This window comes from Lingula anatina, chromosome 6, assembly GCF_051362555.1.
Source record: "Lingula anatina isolate TDL-2025a chromosome 6, LinAna3.0, whole genome shotgun sequence".
Lineage (NCBI taxonomy): Eukaryota > Metazoa > Brachiopoda > Lingulata > Lingulida > Lingulidae > Lingula > Lingula anatina.
The window spans coordinates 5,092,095-5,107,890 of NC_141772.1; the positions used below are offsets into that span (position 1 = coordinate 5,092,095).

The 15,796-nt window shown below is 35.2% G+C and overlaps 1 protein-coding gene across 1 annotated transcript; it reads left to right on the plus strand.

Annotated features, from left to right (window-relative positions):
* Positions 1-41: 41 nt before the first annotated feature.
* On the plus strand, positions 42-15,789 carry LOC106155619 (RNA helicase Mov10l1). Its single transcript, XM_013530524.2, has 19 exons — positions 42-208; positions 876-1,742; positions 2,130-2,273; positions 2,548-2,727; positions 3,028-3,237; positions 3,564-3,678; positions 4,233-4,573; positions 4,854-4,912; positions 5,210-5,395; positions 5,785-5,894; positions 6,254-6,331; positions 6,878-7,033; positions 7,234-7,299; positions 7,677-7,841; positions 8,082-8,255; positions 8,697-8,846; positions 9,092-9,199; positions 9,795-9,935; positions 14,274-15,789. The coding sequence occupies exons 2-19, from the start codon at positions 886-888 to the stop codon at positions 14,859-14,861; spliced, it is 3,828 nt and encodes a 1,275-aa protein (XP_013385978.2). The 5' UTR covers positions 42-208; positions 876-885; the 3' UTR covers positions 14,862-15,789.
* Positions 15,790-15,796: the final 7 nt, after the last annotated feature.

Consider the following 15,796-nt stretch of genomic DNA (forward strand, 5'->3'; position numbering starts at 1 on the left):
CTTTACAGCTGTTTCACCATCATAATAATGTAACCATCACTCACCACACACAACTTTCTAATAGCTGCATCACTAAAGTCTAAAATCCCATTTCAATGGAGAAAACAGCATGAAATAGACCGGAAGCTCCAGTAGCAGACGGCGTAGATGCATTGTGGATCTTTTTAAAAGGAGAGGAATTTTTGGTTTGACGAAACACGGAACACTGGTTGGTTTAGAATAATCGTGCTATTACATTATTATCTGCAATGTTTTTCGTCGAAAGTATCATCCTAAGTGTATTCTGCATGGTATTTCAATTAAGACTAGTAAAGTTCATTTGCAGAAAGAGATATATAAAAATGAAATGTAACCGCATCCACTGATTTATATTTATACATGTACTACCAGTAGAACTACTGTACATGACTGTACTAGTACTTCAAGTATTCATGAAATTAGACCCACACGTATATTTTAAATTAATGCCTGAGACTAGAAATTTTGTATACATTCAGACAACCACATGTTTGATTAGGAATAATTCCTAAATCATTTTAACTATAATCCCATTTACAAATGTAGGTAAAAGACATTAATGTTTTATTGACATGTTTTCCAAACTTTCAGAAGTCATTCTCAGAAATGAGCCAATAAAGTTTCCCTACTTTATTTAACACCCTTATACTAAATATTCTCACACACATCTTAATTTTGTCATACAGTAAGTATCAGAGCTGGCATGACAAAACAGCTCAGACTAGGATTTTCAGATCTAAAGTAGCTAGGATTTTTTAAAGCACAATGGTATGCCACAGTGAAGACATTTAAGTTGGCAAATATCATGAAAGGGATTAGAAGCAAAACATTATAATATGGTGTATTTATATCTTCAGATATAAGGTCATGCTAAGTGCTCTCTCCAAGGTGGTTTCCTACTTCTTCTATGAGGAGGATGGGGAAGACAGCAGAGAGGAAGCACCATCATCACCACACTTTGATATCTCTGGAAATCCTGACACCCAGACAGAGAGCAGTGTGGATAGTGGACTATCACAGACTAGTAGGACTATAGATGGCACTGTGACCAGTCTCCATAATGGCTATGGCCTTGTTGACAATGAAATTTATTTTACCTTTGATTCTGTCATAGGAGGTTGTCGACCTGCTCTTGGTGCTCATGTGCATGTGCAGGCAGTGAGGCAGAAACAACATGGCGGCTGGCAAGCTCAAAGAGTTGTCATTGAAGATTCCTCATGGGATGGTGGACAAAAGCTTCACAACAACAATTATAACCCTATCATATCTCAAGATGATCCAGAACAAGTTGCCATTAGAGACACACAAGTTGCTATGGTAACTAGTATTAAAGGAGATTTGGGCCTCCTCAATGATGAAGTTTCGTTTTCGGTCCAGAGTGCTGCCCTACATGGATTTGCTCCATATAGAGGGGACTGGGTCGTTGCACAGACCACTACAAACACAGAAACAGGGTATTGTACAGCAGAGAGCATTTCTCCTCTAAGAGAACAAGACTTCAGTGGGGAAATCAATGCAGTGCTGCATGGCTATGGTTTCATAGATGAGGAGATATACTTTCCTCTCTCTGCCTGTGTACAGGGGTATCAGCCAAGGAGGGGAGACAGAGTGAAAGGAGTTATGCTGGAGAGCAGACAGGGCAAGTGCTCCTGGAGGGCAAGAACTGTGCTGCCATCTATTGGAGTTGGTGAAAGTGATAAGTCTAGCAAGACAGTATTAGAGAGGTGTGTACAGGGTACTACTGTTACTGTAGAACATTCAGTTTGCCAAGATATAAATTTGTTCTTTTTTCCCCATTCATCCCTCAGTTGTTGTCTGTGATTTTGTTATTTAGTTGACAGAATATTGATGTCCAAATGGCCAACCTTCATTGTGCAAGTACTTCGGTGGCAAGTTGCTAATTTCTGCCTATGCTGTTTGATATTACACCTGTAACTGTTACAGTTAAAGGAACTGAAAATTGTGCATTTTCAACAATAACAGCTTTAATTTTGAGATATTATGGACAGATAAAGATTTTTAAGTATTTGAAAACAAGTTAGCATCTGTGTCCAGATCAAAACAGCAACTTATTGAAATCTTATAAATATTCTTATTGGTATGTACTTTAGTCCTTTTCCAGTCATCAACGGCCCCAGTTCTGGTGGATTCTTGAAGAAACTACTGCAAGACAAAGGCGGTATCACTATTAGCCAGAAGACAAACTTTGGCAAAATGGAATTGGGAGAGCTGAAGTCATTAGTTTTGTGGATCAGGTAAATTGAATAGACATATCAAATGCTTAAAAAGTAATTATTTTTAGCTCTTCTTTTAATTTCATGCTAATTTTCATTAGAAATTTGATATTACTGGAAACTATACCAGTCCAGTTGACTCAGACTAGCATTATCAGAATTATTATTTTAAAATTACAGTGAACTTAATGTGTCACCTAACTACTTGATTAAATTTTTCACGAAAAAAATTAATTATTACTATTAGTTTTATATTTTTTATTTTTCATTAATTATTATCATTTCTGAATTACAGAAATACCAATTCAAATGAGACAAGAACACTGAAGAGTTGCAGGTTTAAGACACACCCAGCAGCGCTGCAGTTTGCAGTGACTGTGCAGCAGCAAACCCCACAGAAAGGTGATGTTGCAGGAGAAGGGCAAGCTTTGCTACCTGGCACTACAGTATTTGTCACTGTGGAATGCAAAGGGATGTGAGTACAAATTCTTATTCTCATAAGGACATGCTAGTAACTGTGACTGCAGTTGTATTGTATTGCAAGTTGTATGTAGACTGGAGTACCACTGGTAATTTTCTTCTCTTGGCCAAATCACCACATTTTCATCATTTTTTCTCCAAATGGTTTAAATTTGACATAAACAAGTCAAATCAACCATTTTTTGTTTAGCCAACTTTAGTCAGTTTTAACATTTGGCTTAATTTGCAAGTGTTAGCACTACCCCTGACAGATATTGTCTGTCAACACCTAATTTTTTACAAAATTTTCATACAGGCACCTAGGACAGGATAAGCAGCTGTTGATATTTGACTTTGATGGATACACCATAGGCCGCTATATGTCAGTAGATGTGCAAGATCCACAGCAGACCAGCCTTGACCCATCAGCTCCATACAACAGGAAGAGGAATTATGGGAAGTACAAGGCAGCCAGTCAGAGAAATGGAAGCGAATCTTGGGTACTACCTGGTCAAAGGCCCCAAAGGTTTGTTTAATCAGTTTTACTACAAGTGACCTTTAATTTCTAGGCTTAAGTTACCAGTTGTATGTTTGGTGAACTGGACTAGACAAAAAACAATTTGGTTTGACCACAGCTCTTTGCTGTATATGATAGTTTTATGTCTATCCTCACTATCGAACAATCCGCCTGAGACAATAATCCAGTTACCATTGCATATTAGTAATATTTATCAAAGACTTAAACTCAAAAGAAAAAAAATTGATATGTATAGACCTAAAGACCTTGCATGTGCAGCAAAATATGAATTATTTGCTGGCTTTAATCACCACAGTTGGTTTTTTCTTTCTTAGAATGAAATCCGTGCCATTCCCTGCCAGGTTGCCACAGTTTGAGATTCCCAGAGAACTGAAGAATTGTATTTTTGAAAAAAGGGAACTAGTAAACCTAGCACCTGAACTAGGTGAGGTAGGTTGACAGCACAAACTGTGTAATAGTAAACTTATGGTTTGTCTGGTACAATTCTCATGTTCTTCTTAAGAACAGATTGAAGTAAAAATAGATTAGGCTTTACTGATGATGTGATAGACAAGTTGCTCGTCAGTGTTTGCCTTCAGAGCAGGAAGATGTGAGTTTGATTCTATCTGGGGACACACCAGTGCTTCCTATCAGTAGTTAAGGGTTGAAACAATGATTAAGAAGTTCATGGCATGGCAGTGAAAGGTTTTGTTAACTTGCTAGCTTATAACGCCTCATATGGCAGTTGGGATTAAGCTCCCCATGGAGATGAGTATGTTAACACCCAACCAGTATCAGAGTCAAACGTGACCATGTCTCTTATGTACAACTGCAAAGAGAGACATGTTTATTATGGTATACAAGAACTGAACTTAATTAACATATATACTTTACTTTTATTTGAAGTGCAGAAGGTCTTTTGAATAATCTGGCTGTTGGTTGTAAAGGTACAGTGATTTGAGTGAGGTATCACTATATTTATCTAACTGATATTTTTGTTTCAGCCACTTTCAATGCAAAACTACACAACACGCTTCTCAGCCTTGCTACACTTGGAGGAAATCCAGATGGAGATTGAGATTCGAGATTATGACCTTGAAAGCGTGACCTTAAGGCGGGTGGGAGAGTATCTAGCCCTAGCTGTCCCTGGCCTGACTGAGGGCAGACCCTCTGTTGCTATAGGGGACAAAGTGGTGCTGTCCCACCCTGGGGATATGGACGTTGGACCCCAGTACGAGGGATACGTCCATGTGGTGCTCAGTGAAGAAGTTTTGCTCAAGTTTCACAACTCTTTCCATCAGAATTATTATGCTGAGGAATATGATGTGATGTTTACCATTAACAGGTAAAAAAGGAATGAATAAAGAAACACTTCTATGTTCTTGTAATTGATTATGATATCTATTTTGTGTCAAATAACTCATGTAAACAGCATTTATGCTGAAGGGTGTTTAAAGTAATTAAAATCAACATAAAAGTTAAACATATTTAGCTTCATATATTTTATATCATTATTAAGTATGTAATATTGGATTGACTCAGTACTAATTTTGTAGCAGAAAGGTTAAACTAGCAAACAATGTTTGATCATAATATATTTTAATTCAAGTTTTTTTCAATTTCAGAACTCGGTTACGAAGATGCCATCAGGCTGTGCACTTTTCCAAACATTTAGGAACAAAAGGTACACTGTTACATTATTTTTCATATTTTTAATATAGAGTCATATGCAATGTGAAGATTCTTGGAATTCATTTTGTGTGGTTTTAACTGCATTGATCAGTGATAAGTGAAAAACTTGAAATGCAAAATTGCATTTTTTCAAAATGCACAGACTGTATAAGGCATTCCTGGCATTGTAATAAGCAGATGCCGATGTCCTGAGAAAATGATATAATTTTTATACAGCATGTGAAAAAAATGCAAACTTGTCCCTCAAACTTTATATAATGAATGTTAACAAGTGCATGGTGTATTTCAGTTTTATTCCCAGTACAGTTGCATCCCAAGATGCCAGTCCCTTCCAAAAGTAGTGCCAAAGTAACGGGTGCCAAAAGCTCCCAGCATTTTTTCAACACAGTATTAAATTGCCACCAGAGGGCAGCAGTGAGCAGGATCTTAGAGGGCCAGAGCAGGCCATCACCCTATGTACTGTTTGGGCCACCAGGTAAGTCTGATACTGTTGTCTGCTTCTTGAGGAGAGTCCATTTTAAGAAGAGGGGTGTTTGCTTTAAGGAAACTTATGTCTTTTGTTTTGTCTAAATGTCTGGGTTCAGTAGTATTTTGTGCCTGTTTTATAGAAAGAAATACGTGGCTTATGTTTCTTACCCATACTTAATTTATTTGGATTACTATTAAATTATTTTCAACTTCTTTTTATAAAAGTTTAAATGAGACCTGCTTTTGGGCTAATTCCAAAGTTTTTTGACAACCAGCCTCAAGTACAGACAGTTATAACATTGGGGCATACATTTTAACTTAAAATAATGATCTGATGACAACCATGATCATATGATAAATTTTTGCATCTGATACCAGAATTTATAAACAATCCAGGTACAGGGAAAACTGTCACCATGGTGGAGGCTATCCTGCAAGTACTTCACACCATACCAGGCAGCAGAATACTTGCCTGTGCCCCATCCAATAGTGCTACTGATCTACTGGTAACTGATGATTTTAATTTTTTATTATCACAGTCTATGCAGAATAAATGTAGTGATTGATAAATAAACGTGGCTGAACAGCCTAATAGCTGACCTGAGAAAATAAAGTAGAACATAGTCATTTACTAAAAGGTCAAGTTTTCTAGCAGAGTGATAAAATCAAGCTCTGTCATAATGTTTGTGTTTCACTCAGCTCTCATTTTGAGATCTAATCACCACCAATTTTGTATGTGGGGTACCTTAAGTATGAAAGGAAAGTGGTGATATTTCCAGGGAATATTTTTTATAAATTGTTTTTTCATTTTACTGTTTTATTATGCATTTTAAGCATAATTTTGATTGCAATTTGCCTTTTTCAGGCAGAGAAACTTCTTCAAAGTAACCTTGTAAATAAAAGCGATCTTGTCAGGTTGAATGCTTTCAACAGACTTGATGATGTAAGTAGTCACATGGAGTTACATTCTATTTTTTTATCTGCTTAATAATATTATTTATAAGAATTTAATATGGTTACATACAGCAGTTCAATTAATTTTTAAATATCGGTCATTTTTATAATTATAATTTTTTATACAAGTTGCAATATCATGCTTGTAACAAAAAATAAAATCAAAACTTATCAGGTGACGCTAGTTAAACCAATTTGCAGTTTAAGAACCATTTTAAATTAACATTCAGACATTGATTTGGAAATGTTATATTATGAAATATTGTGTCAAAACTGTTGTAAGAAATAATGTTGATTTTTTCTTTGAGAGCCCTGCTGTACACCAGTCTCAGTACTGCTGACTTAGAATTTGACATTAAGAAAAAGAGTTTGAATTAAAAGATAATGTAAGGCTTTTAATATTTCTTACCAGATAAAATTGTCAACAGGTTCTTCTAAAAAAACAATTTTCCAAACAGGTGGTCCTATCATTTTTAACATAATTATATCATATTTATGATGCAGTTTCTCAGCAATGTGACCCCCTGTTTTCCAGAACATTCCAGAGTTCCTAAAGCCTTACTGTACAACGGGGGACAACCTGGAGGTGGCCTGCAGACACAGGGTGGTCCTCTGTACCTGTATCACGGCAGGACTCCTGAACACTGTGGGACTTAAAAGTGGTCACTTCACACACGCATTTATTGACGAGGTAACAGGGACTTTGCTGATAGTTCTTGTATTGAACGTGGTGCTTTAAGAGAACTAAAGAGTAGCCTGCTTTTTGATTTTGTTGCTCCCGCTCAAATTATGGATTAAAAAATACAGTATCTGTAAAATTCACTATTTCCCCCACATTGAAAAGATGAAAGTAGTTACCATATATCACACCATATAACTGTCTTCATACAGGCTGGCCAGGCCACGGAGCCGGAGTGTGCTGTACCAATGAACCTGATGGTGGGGGAGGATTCTCAGGTCAGGGTCTCCTTAAAGCAAAGCATCGTAAATTATATGTTTACAGTATCACAGTCACATCAATTTTCCCCCTTTTCTTTAATGCCAAATTATGTTTGTAAATTTCTCTTTGAATTTCTTGTTTTATTTATCTGGGTCTATCATTTTATAATGCCAGGCCACTTTTTATGTTTGATTAATAATAAAATACAATTGATTGGAATTTTTAAGGGGTCACACTTGTCAGAAAACATCAGGTTAACAATGAAACTATTGACAAACCAAGTTCTGTCATCTTGATGATCTTGGTAATCTAGACAGTTTTTATTACAAGCCACACCTGCTTTCTGTTTGTCTCTTTTTCCTCTGTAATTTTTTTCCAATTTGAAAATTTTCAGATTGTGCTAGCAGGAGACCCCATGCAGTTAGGCCCAGTTCTTAAGTCCCGCCATTCTATGACGTATGGCCTCCAGTATTCATTCTTAGAGAGATTAATGGACAGCCCACTCTATGCTCGGGACACGGTCAGATTTGCTGACCATGGCAATTATGACCCTTTACTGGTAAGAAGGTGTTTGCTGCATCACTTATATCCTGGTGGAAGTTGTTGCTTTTGTTAGAGTGTATTTGTGTTATAGTAATGATTGTACTAATAATGAATATTAATATTATTATAAGTAGTAAAAGTATAACTGTAGTGTTTTTAATGACAAATTATTACAGCTATGTTTATGGGATGGAATAAGCCCAGTGATGTACTTTCATATTTTCAAAATGTTTACAAGTTTTTTGTCTGTTTTCAGGTGACCAAACTGATACATAACTACAGATCTCATTCAAAACTGCTACAGCTGCCCTCAGAACTGTTTTACCACGGTGAGCTCAGAGAGTGTGGCAGCACCTCTGTGACCCACTGTATGTGTGGCTGGGACAGGTTGCCCAATAAAGATGTTCCAATTATATTCCATGGATTGAGGGTAAGGAGAAAACGAAGGCAGAACCCAGTACTGTGTGCACGTTAAACTTTACAGACCAGAGGTCTCTTGGTCTAGACTGGTAGGACTTACAAAACTACCAGTCAGGATGAAAACAAAGTGGTTTGGTCATGAGATCTTTAGATAAATTAATAAAAAACAGTCTAAAACTAAAATTAAATGCTAAAATTCCTACAAGTCCAGTTGTACTGTCAAGTATATGGGAATTTTGAAAATCCAATTTTTTTCCTAATTGACACTAACTACACTAGACCATTGCCTCAGACCCGCATCTGATCTTGCCAAGTCTTTTTTTCTTCAACATTTGCCCTGGTATATACACACAAGACTTGTTAGCAAGGTCCACTCATGCTTTGCACTGACTCATCTATAACTAACAAGATATAAGCTTGCTCTTTATGTATTGATATGGTTGTTTTCCAGGGAGAAGACTTACGAGAAGGTAACAGTCCATCCTGGTTTAACCCAGTGGAAGCTGTACAGGTGATGAAATACCTGCAGGCTTTGGTGAACAACCCGCGGTGTGCAATAACATTTGATGATATAGGAATCATAACTCCTTACAGAAAACAGGTATGGGAATATTATTATTATTATATAAAATCAGCTACTAAATTACATATATTTCCTGTAGAATTAAAAAAAATTAAATACTGTATTTTGTTATTTTTTTGCAAAAAGAAAAAAGTCCATTTCAAACTTTTTCATGCAGATATTCTTGTTGGCTTGTGCACAAGATATATTTCAGTTCTCTTTTGTTCTTCACTATTTAGTTACCTACAGAGAAAAGTTAAAATTGTTATGTTGATATGTTGCAGGTGGAGAAAATCCGGCTATTGATTGACAAGTTGGGGATGGAGAAAGTGAAAGTTGGAAGTGTGGAAGAGTTTCAGGGACAAGAAAGACGTGTTATTATCATCTCCACGGTAACTAGCCATTACTGATTTTGGGCCTTAGCTGTTGTTAACACCAAGACTCGTATATTATTAATAGTCACTGTAGTTCAATTTCTCCAGATAGTGCTATGCGTTATTTTGTTGTGAAAGAAAATTTAACATGTGCAATAATGATAATATTTTACCAAATATCTTATTCTGGGCGTATAGATCAAACCTGGTAAATTGATTATGAAATGTGACATACTTATCCATTTGTATAGTCATTGATATCAACCATATGCTAATCTATATATATATTTATTTATCTATTTATGTCTGTTCTATGTTATAGTTACTAGTATTGTTATTGATTGTACCTTTATGTGAAGGTGTTTGTCAATAAAGAATCTGAATCTTCTTGTACATAGATCTGAAGTGTCTACCACAATTTCATTGTTTGCAGTCAACTTTTAGGACTTTGGGGATATTTTGTTTGTCATGTCTGTGATGATATTAAAATATGGAAAATAAAGTATGGGAAGTAAATCTTGAATTGGCCCTTTGCAAATTTATTTGTTTCACTTCAGTTCATTTAATTTCATTTGTATTATATTTAATGAGATTGCATGCGTTTGTCAACCAGGTGAGATCCAATGAGTCACAGATGAGCTTTGACCGCAGGTTTAACCTGGGGTTCCTTAGCAACCCAAAACGCTTCAATGTGGCCATTACTAGGGCCCAGTCCCTGCTGATAGTGTGTGGAAATCCCCACGTTCTAGCTCAGGTAAGACAGGACCATTGAATCCAAATGTATTTATTTATTTATTTATTTATTTATTTACAATAAAATATTTATTCACTGATTACTGCTGTACTTGAAATAATATTTTGATACAGTGACTGTGTGTTAACTAATTATAATATTCATGAACAAACATGTGTCCAAAACGGGTGTGGCAGTGTTCTGAAGAGAAATTCAATGTCTATTTCCCAGTAGCTATACTACAACAAGAGGAGATTGAAAATCAGAAACTTATATAGTTTGATACTAATATATTAGTCACGTATCAGCTTACAGTCAACAGCTCTTAGTATTGCTTCCTGTAAATATATCATCAATTTTGTGGTGTGTAATTACCTCTTACCATGGAAAATCAAGTATGTGTGAAGAATCTTTCTAATCTATGCAAAAAAATTATAAACCTTATTGAGAAATAATGCACAAGTTGTATCAAAACATATGTCAAACATTTCTTTGAAAACAAGTCAAAATGAATATAATCTGGCCCTGATATTATTCCATTTAGTAAAATGCAGAGGTCGGGTAAGCAGTAAAACTTCTGAATGATGGTGTTGACAAATTGCTAGGTTCCCCAGTTTTTGATCTCGGCTACATCCATATTGTTTGACAACAGCTTAGTCTGCTGCACAGAAAAATGGGCATCTCCCTCATATTTATTAATTAAATACATGTAACAGTAACTGCTGCTAGTTCGATGGGACTTGTAAAATTTAACATGGTTGTTTTTTCATTTAATTTATCGATATGTATAGTCTTCATACTGTCTAATTAATTTTGATTTCAGGCCCATAGCTAGGAAAGTTTGGGGGGAGGGGGTGAATGAACTGCTGGGAAAAATTTGATCTGCATAAGCAAAGGTTTCATGGTAAAAACCCTACTTTTTCAGAAAAAAGAACTCTTCTGTAAGATGTCTGGCTTCGGACCTAGATTAAGAGAAAATCAGAGTACTGAAGTATTTTTATTGGGTTTGATAGTGGGCTGAACAAAACATCCATTTGTTAAATGGCAATCAACCACCCAGTGTCCTGTCAGTAGGTGTTCATTTATCATTTATTTGGCACATCGAGTGATGAAGCAAATGTATAATAAAAGGTTATGATAATAATCCTGCCTTAAAGTAATGAACCATTTGGATATTATAGCGATAAAAACATTTGCACAGTTATGATTTCTTGGAAGGGGGTGACTTCATTAATGGAAACTGTTGCTGAGATAAAAGTGTTTTCGGTCTGTATCATCCATCGTTCAGTGATCAAACATTAACACAGGATTTGATTTTCCGACTATCAACGAATTTCTGACTTTGTGGAAGCCAAAATAAATCATAAGCCTAGGCATAATATAAATTGATGACATAACAAAATATGACGTAACAAAATTGATGTCTGGGTCCATTTACTTAAATCATGCTATTGATCAGAGAGCTTTTATAAGTCAGGTGAAGATGGTGATTGATGGATAGAGAACTAGGATATATTAGAATAGTGTCCTTTTTCAGTTTTGTTGCTAGCTCAGAGTGCTTACTAGCAGGTTCTGATCAGTGAATATTTGGTAATTATAAATGTGATTTGTGTCAGTTCTGATGTCTGAGAAATTAGGAGATGGGGCAATATATTATACGCTCACACATGCAAACAATCACAGAATGAGAGAAAGAGGGAGAGTGGTCAGCATAGCCACATGATAGTTACCATTAACTACTTACAGAAACGTAATCACATCAGAGACAGAAATATGGAAGAGCATGACTAAATGATGGACCTATTTCAAGGATGAATATGCCTTCCTCAGATTTTCTACCAGAAGTGGATTATAATATCTTCGGGCCTTATTTTGAGTTCTCAGCAGCGGAAGCGTACACGTAACAAGTTAGATGAATTTGAAATGATAAGTGTTTAACCTGGACTTCGGTGGACCAAGTAGCTGAGTAGTTACTTAAAATGGAAACGTATTTTGACTCTCTTCCAGACATTTTTACCATAATAAACTTCATCATAATTTCTATAGGCATCATTGGCAATCTGCTTGTTTTGTTGATAATTATCTGCAGAAAAACTACAAGAACAAAGATGTACATTCTCATAGGGAACCTGGCTGTGGCAGACCTTTCTTTTCTAGCTCAACAAATGGTAGTCTTTGTCACAAAAATTCCAGAAAAAATATATTTTCTATATAACTACATGACATTTGTGACAGTCACTGTAAGCATCCACACATTGGTGCTTCTAGCTCTGGACAAGTTCATGTCACTTGTGCTGGTCTATACTTCTAGAGTATTTAAGACCACGAGAAACCTCTTCATCACTGTGGTACTGTTGTGGGCTGTTTCAATAGTGGCTTTTTATATGCCTGTTACCATCTTCTTTGACAGTCACCCAGGATTTGTCCATCAAAACGGTCCATACATGACCAGAAATCTCACGTTTGATATTGATACAACACCATACAGAATAACCCTGGCTTGCTTCTTTGTGTTTGACTTCATGCTCCCTCTTATTACGATGACTGTTATGTATTCGATGGTCATCCATCAGTTATTGTGCAAGGACAGGCCTAACCCTGGGAACAGCTCGGCTGAGATGAAGGTCGTTAAAGACAAACAGAGACTCACTGTTGTAATGATGATTGTAACCATTGTATTTGTCGTCTGTTGGTTCCCGAAGTGGGTTAATTTTTACTTTCTGTTTTTCACAGACGTGGATGACAGAAATGAATCATACATGCTTTTTTTAAAATTTACTCATTTATTAGTGGTCATAAACAGTGCCATTAACCCCATACTATATGCGTTTATATACGTGGACTTCAGGAGGGGTGTGACTGTGCCTGTTAACTTTATGAGGAAGCTTTGTTGTAACAAATAATTATATCACGATGCTAAGTAAATATGAAGTTTACACGAATTCAGTTTGTCATTGAGTGTTTTTATGAATACGTCAATTGTCAGTTATGTCAATTTGCATTCAGTTTAGGTTGCATGTTTTTATGACTACTCCAATCATTACAAATAGATGTTTTAGAGTTCTGATTCCCCATGGAATATTGTAAAATATATATGAATGTATTGGATGTGTGCATTTGAACACAATTGTGTAATTCAGTGTTTCTGAGTTTTAGCACAGTAAAATCAGCATCCATTATATACAGTGGTGTTTCTCATTGATTAATTGTATAATTTATACAGTTATAGGCACACAATGCTTGCTAGACTTTTACCAAAATGATCATGGAAGTTTTCCCTTTTATCACCAACATATACCCTAGTTATAACAGTGAAAACAATTATAATCTACAATGATCCCATTTTTAGTTTTAAATTATAATTCATGATATGTTGTGCCACAAAAAATAAAATTCTTCAGTTTCCATCTGCATTCTGAGAGTGACTCAAAAATCATAAACTTACTAGATACAACTCAAAATTGGGTGTATGGCTTAATTGTAATTATGTGAATGGTTTAGGAAATGTACTATAATACCAATTTGAAGGTGATAAATGCAAAACTGTTGAGATTTCCAGGAAAATAAAAACATTTGCAACATAGGGGTCTATTGCTCGTCATGTGTCTACAAGGGGGGGGGGGAGGTCAATTGCTGACCACAAGAATGTGGCTTGGGTGATAGTCCAAACTTTAAAGTGACCAGGCAATACAAAATGTATTGTAATATGTACCAAATTCAGGCCTTATAAACAATTATTGCTGTTCATTATACATTAAGTAAACATATATAATGAATGTCTTGTGTGTGTTATTGTGTGTGTGTGTGTTAGTGTGTGTGTCTACAGATGTATTTTTGTTTGTCTTTTTGTGAATAAAAAAAAAAAAAAAAAAAAACAATTATTGCTGTTTGTAACTTGGAGCTAAAGATGTGTGATTGCAGTTGCCAAATTATTGACTGAACCTGGGTTTTGTGGTTTAGTTGTTTGTAAAAAATACTGCCTGCAAGCATGTTCCACATTATTACGTGTACTATGAACAATTTAACCAACTTTCATCCAGATCTCTCTCTCTCTCTCTCTCTCTCTCTCTCTCTCTCTCTCTCTCTCTCTCTCTATATATATATATATATATATATATATATATATATGATTTCTCAACAGTGAATTAATAAAAAAAAAAGGGAGAAATGCCATTTTGGTAGTCTCTGGCACATAAGAAAATGCAGAATATGCAGGTGTGTGTGTTGCAATAAAATACATGAACCTCAGTAGAGGAGTAAAGGAAAGCCACTCCTTTAGCTCAGTCACATGATATCGCAGTAAGGTTGCCTTTTGTTGGTATTTTGTGTTTAAAGATAATTAATTTTCTTTCTTTGAAGGATGAACACTGGTTGTCCTTGCTGTCCTACTGTGTGGAGCATGGAGCCTATGTAGGGTGTAACTTGCCAGATCTACCCCAGCTTCAGTCCAGGGTGACAGTGGAGAGTAACACTAATGAATGTCAAGCCTCAGATGTCCTTTTGGACAGAGACACAGAGCAAACATCATCAAATGAAAATTTAAACAAGACCCAGCAGAAGTCGTCAACTGAAGTCAGGAATAAAGCATGTGGAGAGTTGAATGAGCATTCAGTCACAGAGCCACAATTAATATATGTAACTGCAAAAACTGCCAATGTGACTGTAAATCCTGACCCAGACAAGGAGAAGATTTCAAAAGATTTGCTTCAGGAAAAGGAAGTTGCAGTGGATTCTGATGGAGACCTGGGGGTGTCAGATAAAAAGCAAAACACAAACTCGTCAGATCAGATTGATTTGGCTTCCAAGGTACACAAAAGTAGAGAGGCTCCGCAAGTAGTTTATATGACTTTTGAGGAAATTGGCAACAGTTTATCAGACAGTGGAGAAGTGGACTCTGATTTAGATGTTATAATAGAGTCTTCCTCAGAGGAGGAAATTGAAGAATAAGGGATCTGCTTCTGAGATATGGCATGAAGTAATTAGTCACTGAGTATACTATTCAGTGTATTGAGAAATAAGAGAATTCTTATCTGAGTAAGAAAATTATAAATTTAAAGTAGATGGTTAGTTACATTGCAATTTTGTAACCATATTTTTTAAGTTGTATTTGAGAACAGCTTGTATACAATTTTGGTTACATGCAAGCATTTTTTTTTTTCATTTTATTTATTTATTTATTTATTATTATTATTATTATTATTATTATTATTATTATTATTATTATTATTATTATTATTATTATTATTATTAATTATTTTTGTTTTGTTTTAAAGAAAGCATCTTTTTTAGCAAAACTTTTTACACTTTCTTTGAGAGGAAAAATTTGAATCATCTGGAATTAAAGTCAGTATGAACATTTTTAAAGTCAACATAAAGCTTAATTTAGCAATGTGAAGAATGTTTTATGTGGCTTAATTATTAGTTAGAAAATAAATAATAATTTGATATATACTGCAATCATGTAATTACAGTGATTAAAACCAAAGGCAAATTTGCCCACATATGCTCTTTTGTTTTTTCATCTCCTTTCTTTCCACCATAATCACTGATGTACAGCATGATAGGTACAAGAATCTCATTTTGCAGTGAACTTTGATACTAGATAAGTTTTAGACCTTGTTTTATATAGTTAAGTAGTATAATTACCTAGTCTGTTAGTAATTACAAGATAAAGTTGAAATTTTATGGAGAAAATGCCCTTTTTTCTGTATTTCTCATAGAAAAGTCAGTTTTAAGAACTTATGAGATGTGTATAGTTTAATATCAGGAGCTGGAATGTAATTACCAAGCCTGTTCCAGAATAACAGATTAGATTTTTTTAAAAATCAAAGTGTGTCATATTAAATTTCAATAAATGTTTATTTTGTTAATTTTACATTGTG

Bases quoted from the DNA above. Each gene is read 5' to 3' on its own strand.
- LOC106155619 (XM_013530524.2), top strand. From the start codon at position 886: ATGCTAAGTGCTCTCTCCAAGGTGGTTTCCTACTTCTTCTATGAGGAG. The intron at 1,743-2,129 runs GTGTGTACAGGG...TATGTACTTTAG, and splicing joins AGCAAGACAGTATTAGAGAG to TCCTTTTCCAGTCATCAACG. The intron at 8,847-9,091 runs GTATGGGAATAT...GATATGTTGCAG, and splicing joins TAACTCCTTACAGAAAACAG to GTGGAGAAAATCCGGCTATT.